Source organism: Echinops telfairi, unplaced genomic scaffold (assembly GCF_000313985.2).
Source record: "Echinops telfairi isolate 266 unplaced genomic scaffold, ASM31398v2 ScPeMD7_7458;HRSCAF=8496, whole genome shotgun sequence".
In the NCBI taxonomy this organism is placed as follows: Eukaryota; Metazoa; Chordata; class Mammalia; order Afrosoricida; family Tenrecidae; genus Echinops; species Echinops telfairi.
Genome location: NW_022111358.1, coordinates 24,101,958 through 24,114,744, shown reverse-complemented (window position 1 = coordinate 24,114,744; position 12,787 = coordinate 24,101,958). Strand labels below are relative to the sequence as shown.

General features: G+C 53.6%; 1 protein-coding gene across 1 annotated transcript in view; it reads right to left on the bottom strand.

Moving 5' to 3' along the window:
• Positions 1-12,787, bottom strand: part of FAM117A (family with sequence similarity 117 member A) — a 50,254-nt gene that overhangs the window by 18,916 nt on the left and 18,551 nt on the right. Inside the window, exon 3 of the mRNA XM_045299313.1 lies at positions 3,186-3,355. Coding sequence (XP_045155248.1) covers positions 3,186-3,355 — 170 coding nt within the window. The remainder of the gene's footprint in view (positions 1-3,185; positions 3,356-12,787) is intronic.

Genomic DNA, 12,787 nt, shown 5'->3' with positions numbered 1-12,787 from the left:
CGGGCAGCCCTAGAGAATGACCCTCTGTCGGACACAAACCCACTCCTAACAGCAGCAAGGACTAACAGGTGACGACAAGGGCACTGGTTTTGTTAGCAGCCTGACATCTTCAAGAACTGAGAGCGTTCAGTTCTGTCCTGAGGAGTCTTGAACACCCAGCGTGCAGGGCGCTCTCAATAGCAGTGTTGGCTGCTCAGGTGTGGGACTCTCCAAATGGGCGGCCCCTGCCTGTGCTAGAGGACTGAGAGAGGGGAGCTGGTCGGCCTAGCCAAGGCTGGCTCCACTGCAAAGGCCCACGGATGCCAGGGCTGATGTGGACTCCACATACCCAATCTGGCAGCCTCCTCGGGGCCAGGGCTGGGGAGGGCAGGAAAGCAGAGTGAGGATGCACAGCAGGAAATAAGCCTCAGTGCTGACGTGGCTACGAGAAAGGGCAGAGGTGGGGCCAGGTTTAGAAACAGCCACATTCTAGCTCAAACCAACTCGGAAGGGCATCGGGCTTCAACCCCACTTAAAGAGCTTCACAGTTTTCAAGGACTTTGGGAGATCCTAACACCCTACCTTCCCTACCCTTGTATCCCTCATTTCCTGGTGATATACCAGTGTGCAGTAGGGACAGAACATAATGGTGTAGGGAACCGTAGGGAGCGCCTCATGTGTTCACCACAGTATAATGCCAGTGGTAGCTTGTGTCAGGCCAGGGGACTCGAAGAGGAATTTGAATGGAGCCCAAAGCAGAAAACTCCCAGAAAGCCAGGAATGAGAGTCGGGCAGGGTGCATATTTTGGTTTGGATGCCATCGTTGATCCACATTCTCCCACCTCCCAACTGCAGCCACAATATTGACAGGTTGCTAAGAGTTCCTCGAGGGCTGGAGCCCATCCCGGGGCAAGAGGGAAGCTGGATGCCTGGCCTTGCCAGACCCACGGAGAAGCATCACTGACCTCTGTCTTGCTATGGCAAGAAGCCCAGACTTGTTCCATAAAAGATCTGGCCTGAGCGAAAACGCACAGCCAAGAGCCCATGCCTTTAAGCCCGGCTAGGGAGCCTGCCTAGAGTTGACGAGGAAGAGCTGAGGCGTGGGATGAAGGCTGCTTGGAAGGCTGTTCACAGGAAATGACAGAGCTGGGATGGATGGGCCACAGGCCCATCTGGCAATGGGGGATGCAGTTGAGCTTACAAGAGCCCGGTATCCTCAAACCCTGCTCCTCCAGGATGCCCCCCTATTTGGACTGAACCCGCATTGTCCAAAGGGAGCACTCCTCTCCAAAGAGAAAGGAGAGCACCGTCTATCCTAGGACTCCCTGCAGAGGATTCTCACTTCTGCCTCTGTTTGCAGAGCTCCAAGGGCCAGTTTGTGTGGGTTCTTGGAGAGGGAATTCCCATGAGAAGTCTCCTCCTCCGTGAGCCCTTGGCTTGGTCTACAGTGGCCTTCATGGGACTGGACTCGGCTCCCAGAGGCCACAGCCTGTCCTCGCTTCCTTACTCTCCACTCTAACACGCCAGGCACAGTCCTGGGCATTCGATGTTCAGCAACAGCATTGGAAAATAATCTCACGAAAAATAAATAAAAGACAGGAACCGACGTGTTGAGCCAAACAAGCCGTGCTGAGCCGGGCTCCAGACCGATTGGAACCAGCTCAGACGTGTCCGATACAGTGAGCTCGGGACAGACTGGGATCGGAAGAGACAGAACAGGACAAATTGCAGGTTGCAGCCCTGGAACGAGACCCGGATGAGGCCGAATGGACCTTGGCTGGGAGGAGGGACTGTCCCCGGCAGTGTGAAGAGCCACAGGCATTCGAAGCAGAGGTCTGTCACCATCTTTGGGTGCGGTACTGTCACTTCAGACTCTGATGGTCAAGAGATTTGGTTGCTATGCAACGAGCGCCCAGTCCTGGGTTTCCAAGAGGAAGATTTTGTCTCTAACAAAGCTTCAACCCGTACCTTTCCCCATTCCAGTTATCATTCCGTACACGTTTTACACATTGGGTCTGTTCCAGTGAGTCGCTTCATCAGCCACCACTGAACTGGGTCAAAGTCCAGCTGCAGAGCCCTGATCCACAGGTCATGTCACTTGGTCGCCATGCCACCTCCCATCTCCGAGTAGGCAGGGCAGGCACCCCCCCACTGGCTTTGTAAAGGAGGGCTGACTATCACCCAGAGCACAAGTCTGGCTCAGGGCCTGTGTTCTCACCGCATCTGGGGACCTATTCTCTGGGACAATGCCTTTGGCCTTTGTTCTTTGTTCTAACAGAAAGGGGTTCAGACTGGCAAGAGAGACGCGTGGGCTCCTAAGTCACTGCTGAGAAGGTTGATGCCCCGGGTCAGATTAGGAGATATCTTTGTATAAGTTCGTGGGTGGATGAGAAGGTTTCTTGCTCATCTTACATATTCTTACCCAAAAAACTGACACCCAGGTGGGTGCGATGTGTGAGGCGTCCTTCTAGATCCAAGATTCTTCCTGAGAAGACGGACGAGAACAAAGGTTCTCAACCTTCCTCATGCCGCGACCCTTTCATGCAGTTCCTCGTGCTGTGGTGACCCCCCAACCAGAAAATTACTTTTGTTGCGATTTCATAACTGTAATTGTGCTACTGTTATGAATCGGGTGACCCCTGTGAAAGGGTCGTTCCACCCCCAAGGGGGTCACGACCCATGGGTTGAGAACTGCTGGACTAGAAGGAAAATACTAGAGAGCCCTGGGCTCTCCAGGACCTGACTGGGTCAGCTGAAGCCCCACGGAAGCATCTGCACGCTGGCAGTCACCATGTTACTCATTGCCTGCCACGCCTTTGGCTCCTATGGGACTCCATCCAGCGTGGCTGCGCTGGCCCACTCCCAGTGGTCCAGGAAACGCAAACTCAATGGAATGCTGGCCCCAGTTTAATTTGATCCTGGCAAATCGCATTTTTTTCAAACCGAGAATAAATTCCCGTCCATCTTCAATTACCCACACATGAACACTCAAAACCAGATGAAACACAAACACACACCTAAGCTGATGTCTTTCCCCCACCAGTCAGGCGGGGTTCGAGCTCCTTTTTGTGTAGGTTGACCTGGGAAAACGAGCTGGCACATGTGGGTGGTGGTACTCTCGGGGCTGGCAAGCAGACCACAGGCCTCCTCAGCTGGACCTCCCGCCCGTCCTTATCCCTTATCCCAACAGCAGAGAGCTTTGTTACCTGGGTGGCCTTGTCATTGGTACAGCAGGTGAAGGCCCCGTCAGCATCGCGTGGCCACTGGCCCAGAAGGTAGGAGCTGAGGATGGTGTCCAGAGAGAATGTGCGTCGGACCTGGGGTGGCTGAGGCCTACACACTGACTTTTCTGGGGCCACGGAACACGGGACGCTGGCTGGAAGAGAACACAGCCCGCACACCCTCATGTAAGCGTGGAGGAAGGAGATGAGCAACCATCTCCGTTCACCAAGGGCCTTGCCTAACCGTCATATCCTCCCACAGAGCCACCGTCCTGCGAAGAGGCTCCAGAGAGGCTCACAAAAAACGTGAGAATTAGCCAGCTAGGTCCTATCACTGGGAGCCACTGACACATTCCACGTTGGACTTGGCTTTGGCTTTATTCACGTCCTCGCATTTTTCCCTGCTCCTAAGAGGCCGGGAGCTCCCAGGCCTCCGTGCTGAGCTTCCTGTGCGCAGGCCTGTTTCCTGTCACTGGAGAGGAGCGCAGATGGAACCAAGTCCTTATCTCCTGACCATCTTCCTTCCCAGCAGCCATTGCAGGCCTTCTCTGTGCTACACAAATTCAACCTAGGTCACGGGACGGTGCTCACAATTACTTCCAGAAACCTGGGTGGCTGAGACTAAGAGACCAATACGACTACTCTCAAATACCTGGGACTGAGGTATCGCGTTGAGAAAAACACCCAAGTCTCTGGGTTCTTTCCTTGCCTCTGACTTCTATCCAAACGCGACAGAAAGACAACTTTCTTAAATCCACTCATGTTATGTCTCCTGTGGCGAGAGCTTTCTGGGAGAAGGTAAAAGTTGGCAGGGGTGCCCCGGTAGCACAGTGGTTACAAATTGGGCTGGTAACCAACCACAGGTCAGCAGTTCAAAACCACTAGCAGCTCCACAGGCACAAGACCAGGCTTTCCATTCCTGTAAATAGTTATGAGTCTTGGACACCATAGGGGCAATTCTACCCTGACCTGCAGCCACTGATTCGGAATCCACTCATGGTGGTGAGTTTCTGTTTCTTGGAGTATCGTTGTAATTAAGACGAAATGTATTAGATTGTGTTCTGCCCATCTCTCATATCTATTTCCAAGTATCAGCAATCTAATACTTGTCACTTTTAACACCTATGTGATATTCAGTCCGCCACATCGGTATCATCGTTTACTTAACCATTCCCATATTATTGGGATACCTGAAGGGCTTCTGCTCCACCTCTGTCCCCAAATCATAAATGTCACCTCACTTTCACTCTCCGTGTTATCAGATTAGTAACACATCTCTAGGCCATTGCCCTCAGCCATCGCACGCTACACGCTCATGTGAAACGCCATCTTAAAAGATCTTCAAATGGCAAAAGCAGTGTGAACTACAGACAGGTCAGAAAATACAAGAGGCTTCAAAAACATTTGTGAGAAAATGCCATTATCTTTTGATTCCACTTCTCTATGAACTTTTGGAAGCCCCCTGATGACAAAATTAAAAAAGCAAAAATTGAAATCTCAACAACTGGAGATAACCAAAGATAAAGTGATATCTCTTAGGGGGCTGCACAAAGTGCATGGGAAATGTCATCTTCTTCCCATCCCAGTTTTCCAAGGAGTTTTTGAAGCCCTTCTTGCTACATATATACACAGCATCGTGTACGTAAGTGTACACAACCACGCCTCATGGATCCACAAGGGTTTGGTTGACTCCAAAGACCAGGTTGTTACATGAACATTGGTTTTGTGCGAAAATGGAGGATGACTACATCAAACCACAAGATACAGGTTACATCATTATACAATTTGCCAGGTTTTATCTCACATAACTGCTGAGAATCGTGGCCCAGCCACGCTGACCAGAGCCTTAACCATCGCAGCCAGGTTTGCTCTCCCCTCGCCCCTGTTTTTGTTACTGCCCGATGTACCCTGTTGGAGCACACAGTAGCAGGAGAGTCGGTTTTTGACCCCTGTAAATGAAAACTGAGATAAACAGTCGATAGGTGAGGGGCAGGTGTGTATCATAGTTAATACGATCATACATTCACATCTAAGAGAGCCCCTTATATGTCCTAGCTTCTGCACATCCGGGTTTTAAGGTAAACCACGTGGGTCGTAACTGCATGTAGTGTTCTGCAAAGTTCTTTCTAAATCAATAAATATCAACCTACAGCACATTACTTGTAGACATCTTGGTATTTCTACCTTCAACACGCCTCCAAGACTTTCCTCCCAAAATGGGGGTCCAAGGTCAACAGGCCCCATGGCTCTGCCCCTGACTTCCTTCACTTTGCATTTGCTCGTCCAGGTCTCTATGTCCTGGACCAGCTCGATGCCGCTGCCCACTCCCACCCATGTTCCAGGCCTTCTCCCGTGCAGGGCCGGCGCACGGACCCACAGCTAAACTCCACGGAGGAGTGGAACTCAGCCCGTCTCTCAGGGCTAGCCTAGTGCCTTTATCTCCTCCACAAAGCCTCTGGACCGCTGGGGGCGAGGTCCCAGCGTTTCCTCCATACCTTGTGCTTTCCTAGGTTTTACCACCCCCTCCCTTGGGCTCTAGGTATTTGTAGCTCCTAGAGACTAAGCAGAGGCCAAGGACCATCTTTCGCGTGTCTCTGTGTCTCCCACAAGGTCTAGAGCAGGGTCAGCAAACTTTTGAGACAGAAGAGCCAGTCCTGTCCCTCACAACAATTTTAAAATTACCCGAGAGCCATACAGGTAATTTTTACAAACAAATGAAATCGCCATTATCTGAACAGTACCCTTTAAAATGTTTCAATTGTACGTCAGTTGCATGTATGTTCCGAAAGAGCGGCCTGGGGCTTGAGAGCCTCAGCTTGACGCCCAGTCCCTCTTGGCTTGCAGCTGGCACCCAGACGCACACCCTGGGAGCAGTGTGCCGAGTCCGTCTGCTTCACCACACGCAGGCCTGCGGGGTGGGTCCCTAGGACGTTAGCCCTGCTCTGCTCTTTCCCTTGGAGGAGCGGCCCAGAGTCCGTTTTGTTTGGTCTCGTCCCCTGGCTCAGTCTCAGGAAGGACCAATCCCTTTCTCATTCTCCTTGCATCTTGTTGCCCAGGAAAATCAGTGGCAAGCATGCTGGGATCAAGCCCCAACTTAATCTTTCCCACCGGCATTTCAACCACTCATTTTCCTATCCTGGATTTCAGATCAAAAGGTGGCAGAAGCCTGGGTATTTCTGGGAGCTTCTGACCTACATCAAGAGCATGCCAGACACGGAAATGCTGTAGCGCAGCCCTCCTAAACCGCAGCCCAGGGCCCACTGAGGGGCCCCCGGGGGCTCCGACAGCACGTGTACAGACATGGCACACGATAGGTGGCCAAAGGGCCAGGTGGGACGCAGATGAGCAAGACTGGCATGCCGTTGGCAACCCCACGACTCCATGGGCAGCTGTATCACGGTTTGGGGTGAAGTTTAGGATGCCAGGGCTGAGAAGCCGCCAGGGGTGGGGAGAAAGGTTTCCTGGGGTGGCCTCTCCCCTCCCCTCGGCTGGAGTCACGGGCACTGCCTCCTGTACATGGTTTCCTTAGCGGGCCCCTACTTGTGTTGATAGGGGTTCTGCGGGTGCACAGTCCACCCATAGGCCTCTCCCAAGAAGGTGTGCCATCTGTTCCTGAAGGCTCGACGGGGCAAGGCGTTCTACACACGCGGGTCACCACTTGACATCAGCTGGGTTTCATGTGTTCATACAGCACATGCAGGTTTTGCCCTTTCCCCACGAAACCCTAACACGTGTGTGCTCCCCCACCAGCAGCCAACGGGCCTGGGAAGGGATGCCATGTGCTCTCGAGAAGGAACTCAGGCACGCAAAGTCGGACTTCTGACAGAATCGTTCTTCCCCAAGAGGTTAGCGGCAGTCTGCCTAAACCCAAGCATCCCACACCGATCTCGCTCCGACATCATCCACACCCCTAGCTTGTGGGTGGAAGGTGGGGGTGGCCCTTTCAGCTCCTAGGAGAGGAAATGGCAGGCCTGGCCCCTTGATGCTTGGTATGAGGTAGCCTTGGCACTGCGCGATGCTTTGTTGTTGCTGGGGGAAAGGATGCTTTTAGCTTCTAGGGGCAGTGTCAGTCACCCTCCTGGTACACCAGCCCTCATCACCCTTCCCACAGCCAGCCCACTCTCAGAGGCAGGGCTCCCAGACCTTTAAAGTGGCCACGTCCACATTCTGCCCAGACACCAGTGGCCATGCGATTCTAAGATCTGCAGGCTCACTGGGTCCAGATTTGTGTCCATAATAAGAAGGGCGGCCAAGACCGGCGCTATCCCAAACCAGCATCAGTGGTCCCCAGTGAGCCAACAGGAAGGAGGGGTGAGGGGGAGAGGGCTTCCTGCCACCCCGAACTCCAACTAGAAGACATGCCTGTTTCTCCCCCATGAATGACAAGACAGCCTGCCACAGTGGTCGCACCCCAACTAGCCATAGAAGACAGAAGCACCTTCTGTCTTAGAGCACGACTCACCCTCTTCAAGCCCGACCTTTGAGGCTAAAAGGTCATGCTTCCATGATGCCTACGGAATGAGAGGGTGGGGAGGGAGAATTAAAAATTTTTTAATAGGAAAAAAAAAATCCCACACTTATTTCAAACACCCCCCCCAAAATGGTTTGGGGAGCACCTGCTAATGTGGGTGCCCCAAATGATGAAGTTCTAAAGCAAGATGTCAAGCCCATTCCTTTCCCCCAAGACAACAGAAACAAAGCCCACACCAGACCCTGACAGGCCGCAGGGGCTGCAGGCCGGACCATGAAGGGGACAGGGGGAAACGTGGCCCCGATGGATCTGTGGCAAGACCTCACTGAGGGGCCACTGCTGCCAGCGCCCAGCCCCAGAGGGGCCTGCTCTCGCACCTGGCTAGCGGGAGCGGCTTTACACCATCTCCATTACACCCAATAGTACTGGAAAGCTTGGAAAGATTACCTCAAACCAAGGCATGCCGCTACACTTCACCGTTCCCCCATCACTGCCCCTTAGGATAGCGGGAGGGGGGTCGAGGGAGCCAGAAGACCACCTGGAGCAGGTTCTAGCCACCTTCTCAGCCAGCATGTGTTCTCCTGGTCCCTGGGAAGGGGCACCTCAGCCCAGAGATATCACACTCCTGTGCACTGTCAAAGCTGTCTACTCTCCGAGTGACCGGCTAAACCCGTCAGATCAGGGGCCTAGCCACGTTCAGCTCCAGGCCGGCACTCCAACTGGAAGCAACCCAGGGAGGCTTACTTCAATGGAGAGCGTTCCCACAAAACGTCCCAAGGGAAGAGAATTGAAATCGGGGTGTTGTGCGTCCTCTGGTCCCTCCCTTCCCGGCTGACCGGAAGGCTCTGGAGCCTGGACCAGGCCCTGCCACAGTGTGATTCCGTTAAAGGCAGCCTTGACCAGTCATATCTGTTGCTTGTGGTTGGAAGATGAATTGGTTTCATTTCTGGAAAATACAGCTTTCAGATTTGGGGAGTGGGGGTGGGGAGGCGGCAAGCAGCTCCCCCATGGAGGAAGAGGAGGCCCCATCGTGTCAGGCCATGACAAAGCAGCAGGCTGTGGGGCACTGGCCCTGGGCTGGGGAGGGTGGAGTGTCCTGTTGACAGCTGTGGGGGGTACTATTGGCCCATCACACGCAGTAGCTCCTGCAGCCCAACCACCTGGCTCACCCCGCTGGCCAGGTGCCAGGCCGAGTCACCGTGCAGCTGAGCAGTGGCGGATGCTGGCCTGCCGGGGCAACGGCAGATGAGGGCAGGGAAAGTACACACCGGAGATAAGAAGCCTGAGGTGCTATCTTCCTGAGCCACTTGGCCCTGTCCCCCAACTGCTGACTTGGCTGGCTTTGGGGAGAGGGCTCGAGGGCAAGTGTCTGCCTGCTGGGGGACCAGCAATGGGGGTAGGGAAGGGCATCAACAATAGACAATATTCTGAGCTACAGTGCAGGAGGGGCCCCCGGACGGATTCCTTCTGCAGACACCCCGAGCCAGCATCTGGGACAAGCACTGGGACACAGCATGGACGCCGCTGCTGCTGCTGGAGAGGCTAATCAGAGCCCTCAAGTGCCCAGGCCTGACCAAACTGACAGGCCATCGCCACAGATGCCCAAAGGAGCAGGTGGTAGCTCAGCAGAGCTGCCAGGGGGCCCCAGGGGAAGAGGAAGGCAGCAGCTGAGGCCGGAAGTGAGGCGCTTTGTGGCTGTTCCACTGGGCCAGAGAGGGTGTGGGGTGGAGACTTTGCCATTTACTCGGAGGACCCAGCCCCTGGCCAGTGGGCTCCGGCTGAGCATCTGGGGACGCCATGTCATCTATTCCACTAACTTCGGTGCAAATGTGGGAGAAGGCTGCGACAGAAAGACAAAGTCATTTCTACTCCTCCTCCGTTAGCGCCAGGCCTAAACCCACTCCCATCAAGGCTATTCCGACTCATATCGACCCTCTATACGACGTCTGGGCTGCAGATCTTTCTAAGGGCAGACTGCTTCATCTTTCTTCTGAGAAGTGGCTAGTGGTTTGAACCACCAACCTTGCAGTTAGCAGTCCAACACTTGCCCGACAGCCCCACTAGAGCTCCAAATACTAAACCAAACTCACTGCCGTCGAGTAGATTCTGACTCATAGTGACCCTATAGAGCGACAGGCAGCCCTCCCCTGTGGGTTTCTGAGACTAAATCTTTACAGAAATCAAAGCCTCGTCTTTCTCCCTCGGAGCAGCTGGTGGATTCAAACCCAGTATGCCACGAGGGCTCCTCGGACAAGGCCTAGAGAGCTTAAGAACCCCAAGAAGGGCTGCAGAAAGAAGTGGGGAGATGGCCAGTGAGATCCCCCACTTGTGGAGCACAAACCCAGCAGCCACCTTGTCGACAAAGAAGCTGTGAGTTGTTGTCTCCTGCTGCCCGGTGATGACGCAGTGTTCTCCAGGCGCCCCTCTCAGAACAGAACGAACCCTTGTTGTAACAGAAGCTGTACACATGTTGGGAGAAATAAGAAAACAGAGATGAGCAAAAACTGAAACGATGCACCCCTACTGGGAGACCGCCCTGCCTGCTTCTTCCACGCACATGGCGGCATTTTTGAGTAACATGAGATCATACTAGAATGTTTCCTGACCTGCTTATTTCAGTCAATGAATTTCATGTTTCATCCCCGGAAAGTTTCCCCTCTTCAAACGCCCAACCTATAGACAGGTTTCCCCCAGTGACCTTAAAGCTGGATCTATGCATCATGGGTCACAACTGGTCACCTTGTCCGGCCCCTTCCCATTCAACCCTGCTGTCCTGACACTGACTGGAGAGCTGGTTAGCTGGCCTCACCATGTCCTACACCTTGGGGACCTGGCTGCTTCAGTGTCGCTTTACACCCGGGTCAGAAATAGGCACACGCATGTGTGTGCGCGCACACGTACACACACAAGCACCACCCTGTACCCGCTTGCTTTCCAAACACAAAGAAAAAGGAAATCAAAGCTAGAGCCCAAAGAGAGGTGCCCGATTTTTTTCCGCAGGATGTGGCCCTTGTTTTTAGACTTGTGGTCGGGAGCGGGCTGGAGAAGAACTCAGAAAGAGTCATCAGTTTGCTTCCTAAAGTAGGGAGGTCAGGCAGGACGGGGCAGGGCAGTTTGGTTGGACACCAAGCAAGCTGGCCCTGCCCGACCCTGTCCTCTAGCTGCGATGCAGCCCTTTGGGGGATGGGGGGCAAGTGTTCCCCTCTGGAGAAGGACAAAGTCAAACGGGGGCTGGCAATTTCTGAGCATTTCCCCTTCCAGCTCTGCAGTGAGGAGAAGTCCTCACAGGAGCCTCGGGGCTGGTGTGCTGTTTCAGTACATGAGCTGGGAGGGACCCAAGCAGGCCTTCTGTCGGGCTCTCTGTGGTCCAGTGCCGCTGGGGGCACGTGGGTGTGGGAGGGAAGTTGTGGGTCAATCTGAAATCGCTGGAAGTGACTGTACAAGAAGCCTTTCCTGGGAAAGTCCAAGGAAGACCGCGTCCATTCCAGCTGGGAAATCTAAGCCTGGGGCTCTGACAACATCTCCCCACCTGGAGCGAGAGTTGGTTCTGGCCAGGACAGGGAGAAGCAAGTGAAGAAAGCCCGTCCTTTGCAAAAGGGGAGGGAAAAGACGTCTCCCCTCTTGCTTTCGCAAAGAGCGCAGAAAGAGCACTGATCTTCGTACACACAGCAAAGACTGTCAGCCAGGCCTTCAGTGCATTACTGACTCCGTAGCCTATGGCACTGCTCAAAGCATTGCTGGCTGGCTGGCTGGCTGGCTGACTCCGGGAAGCAGACCACATCTGCAAGCAGCCGCAGAGAAGTGCCAGGAGCAGCCCATCTGGAGGCGTCATTGCGCGTGTGGGGGTGGACAACAAGGACTGTGCTGGCTCTCTGCATCAGCAAAGAAGAAAAAGATGGCTCCATTGGGGGTGTGGGGTGTGTGCGTGCATGCGTGTGTGTACAAAGAGCAGAATGAACAGTAACTCACATTTGTTCAACTCTCAAGAAACTGCCGTCCGAAGAAGAGGAAGTCGTGTGAACTCTTCAACTTTCATCTGAATTCTCTGAAGAGGAGTTCTGTAGGATTTCAACATTCTTAAAACCAAACATGACCAAGCCCTGATTGGAGCATGCTGGCCTTGGGGGCCTACCTGCCCTTTGCGAGGAGGGCAGACAAAGCAACGCAGCTTAGCCCCCCTTTCCTGAGAAACAAAACCCAAACCAGAGAACACTTCACCCCAGGGAGTGCTGCTGCTCCTGTTGATGGGCGGTGTGCACACTCCAGGGGCAGGCGCAGCCCTTCAGCAGCGTCTCTTCTCTCAGCCACCTGCTTCCCACCAGCTAAAGGGGCCAGTCTTCAGACAGAGGCAAAGGAAGCACAAGAGACAGGGCAGGGTTCTCTCTCTTAAGTCCCGAGAGGAAAACTGTGATTGGAGCTGTACGCTCAAATTATTCCACACACTCGTAGATTCCCCCGTGGGAGAGCAGAGCTTCCGAGGTGTTGGAGATGGGGGTGCTGTGACATATCACCCATATCAAGCGATCAACTGACCTCTCCAAGGTCACAGGACTGAACCGAGGCCTTGCCACCCGCAGCGCTTGAGCCTCCCTGTCAGACTCAACCACGCCATGGTGGCCTGGCTGCCTTGGTGCCGGGCTGGCACTGGGCCAGGTCATCCCTCCCTTTGTCAGGAACCAGGATGCCATGCCTGCATCCCTGGAACATTGCTACCCATCAGACATTTGGCTCAAACAAGGGGGGAGGAGGGCAATTGAAAAACAAGGGCTCCTTTCTTAGGGAGGTAAGTGAAATAGGAAGGCTTTCAAATAATCACAATCATTTCTGCTTTATGAAAAAATTATGATTGCTTTTTAGCTTCGGCCTGCCTTCTCCCTGATCTCAAGCAGATGGCAGATGGTTAGTGTATCTTTGGGCAACTGAGTTCAATAGCTGCCTGAGTCACACAAACTACAAGGGGGGGTGGGTGTCAAAAACTTCAAGGAAAAATTTCACTTTTAAGTCCATTTTTTAATGGATTTTTGGAAGCCCTCTCATACTACAAACTTGGACAGAACTTGATGACCCTATTTTGTAGCCCTTTCTCCAATGGTTCCAATCCCCTAAGAGAAATAAT